At 40.9% G+C, this 15,177-nt stretch overlaps 1 protein-coding gene across 1 annotated transcript; it reads right to left on the minus strand.

Moving 5' to 3' along the window:
- Nucleotides 1-2,983: 2,983 nt before the first annotated feature.
- On the minus strand, nucleotides 2,984-14,751 carry LOC141581851 (uncharacterized). Its single transcript, XM_074388567.1, has 2 exons — nucleotides 14,261-14,751; nucleotides 2,984-3,455 (listed from the first exon to the last, which is right to left on the minus strand). Exons 1-2 carry the CDS (start codon nucleotides 14,749-14,751, stop codon nucleotides 3,314-3,316), a joined length of 633 nt encoding a protein of 210 aa, XP_074244668.1. The 3' UTR covers nucleotides 2,984-3,313.
- Between the last annotated feature and the right edge of the window lie 426 nt (nucleotides 14,752-15,177).

Below are 15,177 nucleotides of genomic sequence, written 5' to 3' on the forward strand. Positions count from 1 at the left end.
TCCTCTTCTGAATTCCTACAATGGTTTCTGAAACTGCAGGTCAGCAGGATTGTTTCTCTTACTCAGATGACTTCAGGGTCAAGTTTCTGGATCGGAAAACATCTTTTTTTATTTTATCATTAACATTGTTTTCTGGTAGGTTCTAGGGACATGGAAGTGAGGCAACATCCTTGGTGTGATCAGCTATTTGGGGGCTAGTCCTGACTGTGATTGTAAGGAGGGCTTAGACATTGACTGTGAGAACGGAAAGCCAGAGCTGTGGGATGACAAATTGGAAGGCAGAAAAGAGACTGTGGGGCAGGCTGCTTAATTTCAGAGGGTAGCAAGAGCTTAGCTCAATAGCAGATCTTTGGAAAGCCAAATACGTATGAAATTGTGGGTTAGATATCAGAACTGCTGTTGGATGAGAGAGAAGTGTACTGGTTCAACATCAAGCACTGTGAAAAGCTTCTGAGGAGCAGCACTTCATCCTCAAATCCCTGCGCTATAATAGCCAATGCAGCTCTACAACATTAGAGGCTAATTTTTCTTTCACCCAAGTCCTATCATTGTTGGAATTAATGGGTGTAAGGGTTATTAACCTACAATTTTTTTTTTTTTTGAGACAGAGTTTTGTTCTGTTTGCCCAGGCTGGAGTGCAGTGGTGTGGTCTCAGCTCACTGCAGCCTCTGTCTCCCAGGTTCAAGCAATTCTCCTGCCTCATCCTTCCAATTAGCTGGGATTACAGGCACCTGCCACCAAACTAGGCTTTGTGTGTGTGTGTGTGTGTGTGTGTGTGTGTGTGTGTGTGTGTGTGTGTGTTTAGTAGAGATGGTGTTTCACCACGTTGGCCAGGTTGATTTTAAGTTCCTGACCTCAGGTGATCCGCCCAGCTCAGACTGGCAAAGTGCTGGGATTACAGGCGTGAGCCACCGTGCCTAGCCTAACCTATAATCTTTTAATTCCCAATCCCTCCACACTCTGCGATGCTATTACTGGGTCTCCATCAAGCACATTTCTCTTTGGTCAACTTGCCCTCTATTATTTTTTTTTGCCAACAGGGAGTGTTAAAGGGAGCCTAGAAAACAAGAGGTGCAAAGAAAGGACTTGATCCATTCCGTTTCGCATCCTGGCTTGCAATTGTCTTCCCAGCAACAGCTCTTCACTTCAGCAAGCAGCACTTGCTTTCACATTCTAGTTTCTTTCGGCACTGTCAGAACCAGCCCCCACGAGATTTCAGTGTCAGCTGAAAGGGAGGCTGTACTCAGAGGTCTGAGTTACAGCTCCTCCTCTGAGCTGTCAGGTGCCAGTCCAGTGGATGCACTCTCTCTTGCAAGGTACAGTTCCTAGATTATCAGGGACCCCTCCTCTGGGCTTCTAGGTTCTTATCATCCTAATATCTTTATGTTGCCTCCCTGTTCATAATAGTGGTATCTGTTTCCTAGAGTTATTCTGTGTTAACTTGGTATTTCAGGGTAGCTTTTTAGTCCTCCAATGCCTGTTCAACCAGTTCTCTACCTTAAATTCTCTCTGAAAAATAACTTATTTTTTGTGTTCCTGGAAGGACTCTGTTTGTTTGTTTTTTTTTTTTTTGGGGGGGGGGTCTGCATTATCTAGTTTGGGTTTTCACCAGAGTAGCCCGAAATGTCTTCCCTTCAGTGTGAATGGTTAGATTGAGTTTCTTAAGTTCCCTTTCCTCTAGGTAGCTTTATGTTAAATTTGGTCATTGCTTCTCCACATGGACAAAGCATATCCAGCCTGACTCAAGGTTGCACCCTGCTGGTTGAAAATAGATAGCTGGTAGATAGGAGGTGAAAAGAGGCTATCCTGACAGAGCTCAGTTGCCAAAGTGTTTGGATAAAATCAGTTCCTGAACCAATAGAGACTCTACTCCTTATACCAGTGACTCTTACTCAAGCTTTTTGTCATTTGGTTTTGTGACACTTTCATTCCCTATACCTCATTTGTAAATTTATTTTAATTTTATTTATTATTTTTTTTAAGAAACAGGGTCTTGCTTTGTCACCCAGGCTGGAGTGTAGTGACACAATCATAGCTCTCTGAAATCTCAAACTCCTGGGCTCAAGTAATCCCCCCCACCCCCACCTCAGCCTCCTGAGTGGCTGAGAATACAGGTGCATGTCATAGCACCTGGCTAATATTTTCCTTTTTTTTTTTTTTTTTAGAAATGGGGTCTCGCTGTGTTGCCCAGGCTGGTCTTGAACCCCTGGTCTCAAGTGATCCTCCTCCCTCAGCCTCTCAAAACACTGGGATTACAGGCGTCAGCCACTGTGCCTAGCCTCCCTACACCTCCTTAAGAGCCATTATAATTAGAGTATATTAAAATCTATTTTTCTTTGAAAATTTTATAAAACTCCTAAAGGTAAATGAGAAGAATTTTAGAGTAGCACCCACCTTCTGCTTGATAAGAAGCCCTGTTCTTTATATTTGATTATTGAGAACTATCCAACAAGCTAACTCAAGAAGTTACTGATTGAGCTGAATCCAGTAACTTGAACATTATTATGGCAACATCTCCAAAATTACTGCCATCTTTATCTGAAATATACTTATACAAGAGGGGAAAATAGAGCTCATTCTGCTCATTTTATTTCCAACAAAAATTGACTGAGGGGAAAAGGGCAGGTTGCCAGTCTGTTTCCTATTTCATGGAAAGGAAAGTGAGAAACAGCCACCAGAAATTTCTATTTTTTTGTAAGAAAAGTTGAGTGAACACAGATGAAAAGGATGTAAGTTTTTATTTTAATAGTTTATAATTTAAATATATTTAAGATTTCACTCACATTCATTTAAAAATCTATTTTCCTAAAGAAATAATAATTTATGGAACATGAAAATGGAATATCTTTTCATATGTAATATTTATGTTCTTCCTCATCCAAAGAGGAAATTCTCATCATAAGGTTATATTAACTCATACAAGTCTTGAAAGATTCATTAAGAGAAAGCTTTTGAACTAGTGAGACAAGGACCATTACTCAGTCATACGTTTTTGTGACCTATAAAGCAACCTTGATATTTTTTAATACCTGACAACGGCATGCTTATATTTTTGTAGGAAAACCTTTACTCTTACAACCTTCTTTCATCTCAGTTGTTGTTAACTCCATCATGGAATTACGGCTACTCACAATCTCTCTTGTCCTACTGGGCAGGAGGTTCTTTTTGTGTTAATTAGTTTTCTTCTCTATCTAGTAACAATCAGAGAATAGATCCAGAAATCTGAGGGCTTTCTGCTATGGTAATTCAACTCTTACTTTATTAAATTCACACAGTAGAATCAATGAGAAAAATAATCTGTTGTTGAAGTTGGTTACAATTCAGGAAATCTCATTGGCAGGAGAAGAAAATTAACTAGCTCTCTATAGCAGGGTCTCATCTTCTGTGTTGATTCGGAAGTGGACTTCCTTTTAGAGCCTTCAGTTGCAGCATTCCTCACTGAACATTCTTCAGTGCTGTGAGTAAAAGAATTGTTATTTCACACAAGGATTTAATGTTTAATACTGTTAAGATGTGTGTTTGTGGTGGTTGGGTAGGGCCAGGGATGATCTCTTTCCCCAAAAGTAGAATGCAATGCTGATGAGTGTATACCCAAGACTGAATCTGTGGTTAAAGAATGGCCCGTTAAATAGATGTGTGTAAAAGCATGGTGTTAAGGCACTTGATCTTAAAATAGCTCATACAAACCTGAAAGACCCTACATGAGTCCCTGACAGTTGAGACAGTAGCCAAGAGTGGAAAGGGAGGGGAAAGAACCATGGGCTGGTGGGAGGAAAGACTCTTGTCCAAGATTTTTCATAGTGGATCTGTCTGCCACGCCCTTTATTTGTTATTTTTCCTAATAAATAAATGAGGCACACAACTCCATAATCTAGCATGTAGTCATTGCTGAATAGAGAACTAAAAGAGTCTTTCAAGTGCTAAATGAAGCTTAATACTTGTAATTTTAATGCTAATCATTGGGAAGGCAATGTAAAAAAAAATCTCAGCAAATAATTTTAAAACCTAATGTGTTAGTTGCTAACTCCAAAATTATGCAAGCTGCAGTGAAAGCAGACCGTTGTGCTAATTAAAGCCTTTCTTTATACTTAAGAACCATGATGAAACTAAAATAATTCTATATTGATCTATAACTGCACCTGATGGTAGGGCAGCCGGCTCACAGAGAAGAGCAAAGGGTTCCTGTTGATATAAAACTTCATTGGAAAGTGCTTAATATAAAGTACACACACAGCACACAATCACACCCACACACATACACACACACATATGTGGTCAGGTAGAGTTGAAAGCGCATTGGACAGAAAGAGAAAAATCTAAGAAAAACATCACCCACTAAAATGCATGGTTTTGGCTAATACATTTGCCATCTATGTTTCAGCTGTTGCACTGTGCCACTTGGTCAAAAAAAGAATGATGGGGATGAAAGGTTTATAAAAACTAATAATTAGCTAGAAAGGCTGAAATTCTGACTCTGCCCAACTTTTGCCTCTGTTTGAACTTGGATGTATCACTTGACCTAATCTTAAGGCTCCATCTTCCTACAAAAAAATAAGGGGGTTGGACTACATTAGGACTGAAAGTATATTAATGTGCATTTGCAATGTACTAGAAAACATGTATCATCAAATTCATTATAAAAAATGGAAGAAAAAGTGGATTTATTTGAATAAACAAACCTATTCAATTTTTCAGCGATCATTTAGAGTGCCTTCTATGTACTCATTGCAAATAAGTCTTCCATTTATAAGATCTTGTGTTAAGGAGGCTGCATATTTGAGAGCAATTAATTTTAATAAAAAGAAGTAAAGTGTAACATGGGCTTCACTAACTTTCAAATGATGCCCAAAGCCTTGGCCCAAATGCCACAATCTTAATGTGAACTATTTTGTCATATTCACTATCCATCTGCAAAATTTTAAATAGCAAACAAGTTATAACATTTTAATTCCTTGATGTTGGACACAAATTATAGTATGGGTGAGAAGAAAGCCTATTTTTAAAATATAATGGGCACTGATGGTAATTAAACTATTATCTATTCTGATGTCAAAGAGAGGTAAATAATCTGTTCTAGTGGTATATGCCATTTCAGCATCCCCAAATTCTTTCTCCAGAGAAATGAACTGCATCCACTCAAATACCTTAACATCTCCTCTTGATAGACTCATTTATAGAGAACAAGGTCTCATACCAATTCCTCAAATAACCCTCATGAACTCACTATTGAAAAATGTAAGGTACATTATTGTGTAGATTGAAAAGTGGCAGCTTTTTTTCTTTCAATTACTTTATGAGAAGCTCCATTGACCTACACTTGGCATTCTTCATATGATCCAAATCAGCCTGCTTGTGATAAGCAGAATAATGACCTCCTAAAGATATTAATATCCTAATCCCTGAAGCATGGGAATGTGTTACTTTACATGGCAAAAAATATTTGACAGATGTTATTAAATTAAAGATCTTGAGATGAAGAGACTATCCTGAAATATCTACTTGGGTCCAATGTAGTCTAAGAATCCTTATAAGGAAAAGAGGGAATCAGAGACTCAGAGGAGAAGATGTGAGGATGAAAGCAGAAAGTGGAGTAAAACCCTTTCTGGAAGAGAGCCATGAGCCAAGGAATATACACAATATCTAGAATACAGCAAAGGCAGGGAAAAGGTTCTCCCCTAAAGCAACCACAAAGAACACTGCCCTGAAGATTTGTTTCAGATTTCAGAAGTCAAAGATAAATTTTCATTGTTTGAGAGCCTTCGGGTTGGTGAATGCATCCATGTGCTGAGAGGGTAGCACACCCTAATTCCATAGGAGAAACTCCTGAACTCAGAACTCTCCTGGACCTTGTCTGATCTACCTCTTCATTGGTATCTTTTATTATAAACCAGTAAATTTAAGTATAAATAAATAATAAATGTGTTTTTGTTATTTTAAGTCAATAGGTATGTAATAATTTATTTTATTTTATTTTTATAAAGATGGGGTTTCACCATGATGGCCAGGCTGGTCTTGAACTCCTGACCTCAGGTGGTCCACCCACCTCAGCCTCCCAAAGTGCTAGGGTTACAGGCATGAGCCACTGTGCCTGGCCAGTATGTAATAATTTATTACAGCAGAAATAAGAAACTAATACACAGCTTGATAGCCCCAGTCTTCACACTAGAGAGCAGATTACTAGTCCCCCTTTTGAAGTTCTTTCCTCTCTATTAATTTTTTAAAATATAATAGTCATACACTTTCTTCAGTATTTTTATTCCCACCTGACCTTATTCTTCACTGGATAGTTTTTTTATTTTTAATGTTTATGGATATGTAATGGGTGTATATATTTAAAGAGTACATGAGGTATTTTGACACAAGCATGCAATGTGTAAAAATCACATCAGAGTAAATGGGGCATAGGATAACCATCACCTCAAGCATTTATCATTTGCAAACATTCCAATTTTACTTTTTAAGTTATTTTTAAATGTACAATAAATTTTCATTGACTGTTATCACCCTGCTATGCTATCAAATATTAGATCTTGCTTATTCTATTTTTGTGCCCATTAACCATCCCCACTTCTCCCACACCCCCACTACCCTTCCCAGCCTCTAGCAACTATCATTCTACTCTGTAACTTCATAAGTTCAATTATTTTCATTCCAGCTCCCACAAATTAGTGAGAACATACAACATTGTCTTTCTGTGCCTGGCTTATTTCACTTAAAAAAATGACCTATAATTTCATCCATGTTGTGTTAAATGACAAGATATCATATATTTTATGGCTAAATAGTACTTACTGTATAAATGTACCATACTTTCTTCGTCAATTCTTCTGTTAATGAACCCTTAGGTTGCTTCCAAATCTTCAGTATGGTAAATAGTGTTGCTATCAACATGGGAGTGCAGATATCTTTTCTATATACTGATTTCCTTTCTTTTGGGTATATTACCTAAGAGTGGGATTGCTGGATCATAGTTAGGTCAGTGCAAAAGTAATTGCAGCTTTTGCCATTTTTGTTAATTTTTTGATGAACCTCCATACTGTTCTCCATAGTTGCAATACCAATGTGCATTCCAAACAACTGGACCTGAGGTTCCCTTTTCTCCATATCCCCACCAGTATTCATTATTGCCTGTCTTTTGGATAAAAGCCATTTTAACCGGGTCGAGATGACATCTCATTGTAGTTTTGATTTGTATTTCTCTGATGAACAATGATATTGAGTACTCCTTCAGAGAGCTGTTTGCCATCTGCATGTCTTCTTTAAAGAAATGTCTACTCAGATCTTACGCCCATTTTAAAATCAGATTATTAAATTTTTTTACATTGAGTTGTTTGAACTCCTTATATATTCTGGTTATTAATTCCTTGTCAGATAGATAGTTTGGAACACCTCATAAATCTTGGGGAGTCCCTTCAGGGTTGACTCATCTGTTCATCATCCCTGTCATCACCAATGTCTTTACCATCCCCCACCTCTGTGCTGCCCCAGGTCTGCACTTTGTGTTGTTGTCCATTCTACTCTGTGATTTGGGGTACCACCAACATTTGTTTCTGCTTCTCCTACCATCTCCACAGTGGTTTCAGAACTGTAGCAATTCCCCTCATCATTTTAGTCCATGTGTTTGCACGGAATTTTTCCAAAATGTGTTACAATGCTTATAAATAGTTTTCTGAGGAGGTAGTAGAAAGGAATAACATTGAGACTAACTTGTAACTGGTTACCAGATGTGACTACTCTCAGATCACAGGGTTACATGCCAATTTCATTAGGTCACCTCAGTGTACCTTTCTGTCTTACTAAAGCCTTCCTCCATGCCTAACTCTCAGCCCACAACTCAATGACAGCATTCAGCTTTCCAAGCACAACTATACATGCCCCGAGTGTACTTAGACACTTTAACCTAATGTCTTTGCTCAATGAACAAGGAATTTATTGCTAAGCCACAGTCTAAGGCTCATATTTCGTGTCTTTATTTTTATCCCAAGATCTGCCTCTCTCCAAGTCTGGCCAACCTGGGTATTTTCCATGGTCTCCAAAGGATATCTGCCCAGTTAATAACAGGGAATTTTACCCTGTGGTCCCAACAGGATAATTACTTTATAATATAATAATCCAATGCCTGTAAAGTAGGTAAAGATAGAGCTACAACATCAAAGCTCTATGTTTTACACAAGAGCTTACAAATTGCAGAGAAAAACAACTTATCAGATAAAACTGACAAAACAAACCGCATGTGTTTAAAGTGTATACTTTGATAATTTTTGACATATGTGTACACCCATAAACCATCATCATAATTAAGATAATTAACATAACCATTAACCCAAAAAGTCTCCTTATGTTCCTTTGCAGTCTCTTCCTCTTGTCCCTCCCCATTTTCCTGCTTGCCTCCCCAGGCAACCATTATTCTGCTTTCTGTCATTGTAGATTAGCCTATGTTTTCTAAAATCTCATATAAATGGAATCATACTATATGTACTCTATTTTATCTGAGTTCTTTCACTCAGTTTAATAATTTTAAGATTAACCCATGTTGTTCCATATTGCAATAGTTCATTACTTTTGTATTGCTGCATAACTATTCCATAATTCAGTTATCTATTATCTGTTGATGGGCTTATGAGTTGCTTTTAGTTATGTCTATTACAAACAAAGGACTATCAACATTTGAGTAAAAGTATTTGTATAAACATTAGCTTTTCTTTCTTGCTTATAAATATCTATATACAGAATGGCAAGGTCATATGCTTTATATATATATAAATATTCAATTTTTAAGAAACTGCCAAATATTTCTCTAAAGTGGTTATATCATTTAACATTTTTACCAGCAATGTATAAGAGTTCCAGTTGCTCCACATTCTCACCAACACTTGGTATTGTTTGTTTTTCTGTTTTGTTTTTAGTTTTATCCAAACTAACATATGTATACTGGTATCTCATTGGAGTTTTAATTTTTATTTTCCTAATGACTAGTAATGTTGAGCTTTTTTCTGTATTCTCAATTGCCATTAATTTATCTTTATGTAAAATGTCTACTCAAATCATTTGCCCATCTAAAAAATTTTTTTGAGTTTTGAGAATAATTTACCTGTTTTATTTACAAGTCTTTTGTCCCATATATAATTTTCCAACATTTTCCTTCACACTGTGACTTTTAAAAATTATCTTATCACAGGCTGGATGCAGTGGCTCATGCCTGTAATCCCAGCACTTTGGGAGCCCAAGGTGGGCGGATCACCTGACGTCAAGAGTTTGAGACCAACCTGACTAACATGGTGAAACTCTGTCTCTACTAAAAAGATAAAAATTAGCTGAGCATAGTGGTGGGTGCCTGTAATCCCAGCTACTCAGGAGGCTGAGACAGGAGAATCGCTTGAATCCAGCAGGTGGAGATTGCAGTGAGCTGAGATCATGCCATTGCACTCCTGCCTGGGTGACAGAGTGACAATCTGTCTCAAAAAAAAAAAAAAAAAAAAATATATATATATATATATATATAAATATATATATATATATATATATAAAAATATATATATATAAAAAACTATCTTTTGAAGAACATAAGTTCCTAATGCCAACAAAGTTCAATTATTTTTTAATTAATCATGATATTGGTGTCATATGTAGAAAATCTTTGTCTAACCCAAACTTAACAAAAATTATCTTTTATGGTTTTTTTTTCCCTAGTAGTTTTAAAGGCTTAGGTTTTACATTTAGGTTTACAATCCATTTTGAGTTAATCTCTTTTTATGTAGTGTAAGGTATGGATTATAGTTCATCTTTATTTTTTCCCAAAAATAGATACCCAAATATTGAAAACGCAATTTGTTAAAAGAGTATTCTTCCTTCAAGGAAATGAATGTGTACCTTTGTTGAACATCAATTCAATCAATACATGCCAGTCTATTTTTAGACTCTCTCTGTTCTATTGATTTGTCTATATTGACACCAGTACTACATTGACTTGATTACCATAGCTTTATAAGCCTTGAAGTCAGATAATTTAAATTTTACAGCTTAATATGTTTTTCTTTTTCAAAAGTATTTTGGCTATTTAAGTTCCTTAGTATTTTTACATGAATTTTAGAAACAGCTTGTCAATTACTATTTTAAAATTTGCTGGGATTTTCACTGGGATTATATTAACTCTACTGATCAGGAAAATTTGGTATTTTAACAATATTGAGCTTTCTCATTCATGAACGTGGTATATCTTTCCATTTATTTGGGTAATTTTATCTTTTTGGTAGAAGTTAGGGGTAGCTTAATCACTAACTTCTCTTTCCCTCTGGCCTCTGAGCAATTAAAAATAGAAACATTTTCTAAATAGGAATGAGAACAGTTCTTAAACATAGCTTGATGTGTTTCAAAATGGCATTTTCCAATTATTCACCCCAAATTCAAAACTAGAAAATTACATGTAAGGGTGATTGAGTCTGCAAAAAAGGCTCTAATATGCTTTCCCAGCCACATGGGCCCCAGAAAGCTAAGTACCACAAGAAGGCAGAGACCTTACTAACTCTCTTTGTGAGTGGCATAGAAAATAAATATTCATAGGTATGCACACTTAAATTGTGAGCTCACTGTGCCTGAGGTCAGTTTCACCAAGAGAATAGAGAAGTGGGAAGAGTGTCCTCTAATACAGTAAGGCCTGGCCTCTGATAAACGTATCCTAATGAAAGTCAAACTCTTACAAAGTTTACCATCAGATAAGTCATCTGATGGAAAGCAAAGAATTAAATGAAAATATAATTCCTTGCTTTCTACAGGACAATTGGGTGGGCTTGGTCAAGACTCTCTGTTAGATGTGTAAGTACTAGCACTGAATTTGTAGTGCAGAAATGTAGAGGAGTAGAAAAGAAACAAAAGAAAAAGACAGGTATGGTGTAAAGAGATTCTGGGTAGTTATTTAGATATGCATATATGCACATTAAAATATGAAGAGGACAAATAATATTTCTAGCTTCATGGACATTTTCCCATATTTCTTTGGTTTGTTTTGTGGGCTAAAAAACGACAAAAAGGAGAGGCAGAATTTACTTAAATTTAAAGGCTTCTACTTAATACACTTTTTTTTTACTGAGTTATTTTCTGTATAAAGATGGTGAATTTCTCAGAAAAACATGTACCAACCTAGTCTAGAAATGTAGTAGCCTAGAAATGACTCAAGAAAGTATGGCTCTTTCTTCTAGCAATTGTTAGTATGGAATCAATATGCTGAGGACTATTGTGTTCATTGCTATATTCTAAGTGCCAAAAACAGAACTGACATCTAGCAGGCACCCCAATTCTGTCATTAGAAACGCTTTTTATTGCTTCTAATTCCCAATTATCTTTTCCTTCTCCCAATTCTAATGTAGTTAGGTTCTAAACTGCATTATCTACCATTAAAATTTCATACTACTTTTGATTAACTTCTAGTTGTCGTGTGTGTACTTCTGCTCTCTTTAAGTGCAAAGTGACCTCCCCAAGATGGTATTTTTAATTTTACAGGGCATATAAGGAAGTGGTGTGACATGGCTTCTGAGTTTGGACTTTCCAGCTATGGTCTCTACACTACTGATTAGTAGCTGTGGAACCTTGGGCAAATAACTACCCTGGTATTGTTTTATTGTCAGTAAAATGAAAGTAATAATGACATTTATCTCACAGTCACATTATGATGATTAAATGAGATAATTTATGTAAGGGATTCATAATGCTTCACACATAATCTTCACACATAACAATCAATACGCATAATGTTTCACACACAACAATCAATACATTCAAACCTTTTTAAAAACAAACACTCTCATATAAGTTGACTATTTTTTAAACCTGAAAGCACTCAGAGGCAGATCGCAGATTAAGTATTCTTTGGGAATGCTGGAGGTGAGTATGTATGTTGAAAGGGTGGAAATAAAGTATTATTTTACTAGCATTGGCTCTTAAAGCAGAATATAGAGGGATATATCGTCTGTAGGCTTTTTGAAAGCAAGGATTATGCATTTCAGTTACAAAACCCCAGTAACTTGCCACAGTGTTTGACACATATAAGACACTTAATAATTGCAGAAATCATAGGTAAATGAATGGGTAGTGGCATAAAAATTCAGGCACCATGCTTCTGCTTCCAGAGGAGAGAGTTCTGCCAGCATTATCTCCCCACTCAAGTACAGAAGATAGGTAAGTCGCTGTCCACGGTTCTGAACTCTCACCAGGATGGAATCGCCTTACCTTTGTCAAACTGCTTTTTCCACCCACCCCCACCCCCGAAAACAAACAAACAAAAAATCATGCAGTCAACTTTCAAGGCATGGAGACAAACGCCCCCATATATTTCCAAAACGGGCTAATTCTCACTATCTGGGATTCTTTTAATATTCTGAAGTTTCATTCTTTTCCCTGCTGAGCCTGGAAGCTCTCTACATAAGAATGCTGGATTTATTTCATCTGGGCCTAGATTTTTAACGTGTTGACCACCTGGAGTCTTTGGCCTTTGTCTCAGAGAACAGATCTCTCAGCCACATCTCCTTCTTAAAGAGCAGGCAGGTCTGCAGGCGGTTCCGTTTTCGAATCCCTAGAGTTGATGGGACTACGCAGCTCTGGCTCCCGCAGCCGCCTAGCCCAGACAGCTCAGAGAGCTGCTCATCTGCTCTGCGCTCTCCCTTGTTCCTCTCTCTTCCCCCCGCCACTCAGCAAAAAGACCCGCCAGACTCCTGGGCAGTTGGCATCCCTTCAAGAATCCTGGGGGCACTGTAATGTAACTCCTTTAGCTCCCACTCCGCACCCTTGGATGCCGTACAGCCCGGGTGCTGGGATCAACACGGGAGAATTCACTAGATTGACTGTGCGGATGAACGGCACCCTTACCTTCCCCTCCTCCCTCTCCACTTATCTCTCCTTTATGCAGTTATTAGACCGAGGTTGATACTGAAATAGCTTCTAAACATCAAACATTAAAAGTGAAAAAAATCCCCGCGGGGTATGTGTGTGTGTTTGTTGTGCGTGTGTTCATCCGCGCTTGTGCAAAATCTCCTAACGTCACAGTTCCCAATCGGGACAAGCGCTCCGAGAAATCCTGGATCATCCCAGGGATTCCCTCTACGCTGCCTTCCTCTTCTTCAGTAACCCCAAAGAGGTAGGTTTGGGCTTTCGCAAACCACCACTGCAGTGATGGAAGCAAATAAATCTGTTGAGATTTTATCTTTCCCCTTTCGTTCCCAGCCCTCTTAGGCGAACAGTCCCGAGCACAGGGTTTTCTTCCAATTCTCCCGCATTCACACTGCAACCGGGTGCAAGTCTTTCTCCGGCTATAGACAGCCCGCCTCCCTGCAAGACCTTCAGTGGACCGGCTGCCTCTGGCCTCGGCCAGGGTGGGTGGGTGGTGCTCGCGCCGCCCCTACCTTCCCCTGGGGCCCTGGAGAGCCGCGCGCTGGGTGTGTGTGTGTGTGCACGCGCGCGCGGGTTTGGTGGGGAAATCTCCTTCAGTGGAAACTGCTGAGTGTCGTTGGCGGAAAGTATCCTGAAGCCCAGCAAAGGCCTCCAAAGCACTAGAGCTTCCCTAAAGAAAAACAAAATAAAAGACAAGAAGGGAAGCCGGTTCCCCTAAAGCCCGGGCTTCCAATAGTCCCGAATCCTCCTGGAGTCGGGCGAAGGCGCAGCTGGCAGCAGCCGCTGCTGGCACTCGGACTCGGAAAGGCGGCATTCCCCCCTTTCGGGAGGAGGGAGGCAGGGACTCTCAGGCAAGAGTTGCACCTGGTCTAGGAAGCCGCGGAGAAAAGAACTCTGGGGTAAGTAGTGTTCTGGCACTGGAGAGGAAAGGGGGAAGGGGCGGGGTGGGGGGAGCATGAGAGGGACGAAATGGAGAGGGCAGGGAATGAATCATGCAAAAAAAAAAAAAAAAAAAAAAAAAAAAAACCTCCAATATTTCGCAGCGGAGGGAGAGCACAGCACAGCACTCCCAGGATGAGTCCCGCCTGGGTCTCCCGCGCCGAACCCGCAAGCACGAAGTTCTTTTTAAAAAGAGAAACTCGAAAATACGGGAGGGTAACAGAGGCAGCCAGGGCGGGGCGGAGTGCGGAGGCGGCTGCCAGGGATTGGGGCCGAGGCGGCGGCCAAGGTGGCCTGAAGCTTTGACACCCAGCCTCCTCCTCCTCCTCCTCCTCATGGACGCGCACAGCCTCACCTCCCCGCCCGGGCCTCCTGCCTCCGCCCCCGGATGCCGGGCTGCGGGGCCGACGCCGGGACTCCTGGCGGCGCCGAGGACGCTCACCTGGCCGAGCCTCCGTCTCCTCCTCCTCCTCCTCCCGCCCCCACCTGCCCTCCTCCTCTCGGAGTCGGGAAGCGTCGGGATCCGTAGGCGAGGAAATAACGACCCCTGCAGTTGCATTGCGGAAAATCTCGGCAGCGGCGCTCGTTGCGGGCGATGGAAGCCAGGCAACTGGGGGTTCGGGGGAGTCCAGGAAAATAGCAGAGGAGCAGGCAGGGCGCGCGCGACCTGGAGAGTCCGTGGGCCCCCACCGAGCCTCCGTCCCCGGGGCCCAGCCCTTCCACTCGGCGCCCTGGACGCACGGCCGGAACCCGGCTGAGACGCGGCCGGCTGCGCGCGGACTTGGGGAGCAGGGAGGGTCGGCGGAGGCAGTCAGCGGCTGGCGGTTTCGGGCAATAATCCCTGCCTCTCTTTCTCTGTGTGTCTGCTCCTTCCTCGCCCCCCGGCAGCAGGAGAAGAACGGCCCCGGAGAGCAGCAGCCACCCTCCGACCATGCCCCGGTGAGGGGGGCGGACTTCGAGTGCAACTTGCCGCGGACTGCCAGGGCTTAGCCAGCCAGCTACGCGCTCCCGGGAGCCCGGAATTGCACGGCGCGGCCCGGCGGGGGGCTATCGTCTATGTCTTCTTGGGGCGCCAGGCGAATCGGGGTCTTGCTTTTGCTGGAAGAGCCCAGTGCTGGTGGCTTCAGGTGGCTGCCGCCGCCGCCTCCGCCGCTGCTAGTTCGGTTTCCGCCGCTGGTGCGAAGAGAAGAGACACGCGAGCGGGGAGACCTCCGAGGCGGCGAGGCATCGGACATGTGTCAGCACATCTGGGGCGCACATCCGTCCAGCCCGAGGGGAGATTTGCTGGAACAATTCAAACTGCGATATTGATCTTGGGGGTGACTGTCCCTGGCCGGCTGTCGGGTGGGAGTTCGAGTG

Source organism: Saimiri boliviensis, chromosome 17 (assembly GCF_048565385.1).
Source record: "Saimiri boliviensis isolate mSaiBol1 chromosome 17, mSaiBol1.pri, whole genome shotgun sequence".
Lineage (NCBI taxonomy): Eukaryota > Metazoa > Chordata > Mammalia > Primates > Cebidae > Saimiri > Saimiri boliviensis.

Excerpts from the sequence above, each read along its gene's own strand:
- LOC141581851 (XM_074388567.1), bottom strand. The coding sequence starts at position 14,751 with ATGGTCGGAGGGTGGCTGCTGCTCTCCGGGGCCGTTCTTCTCCTGCTG. Across the intron at positions 3,456-14,260 it reads GGAGACGGAGGCTCGGCCAG|CACTGAAGAATGTTCAGTGA; the intron begins GTGAGCGTCCTC and ends TTTTACTCACAG.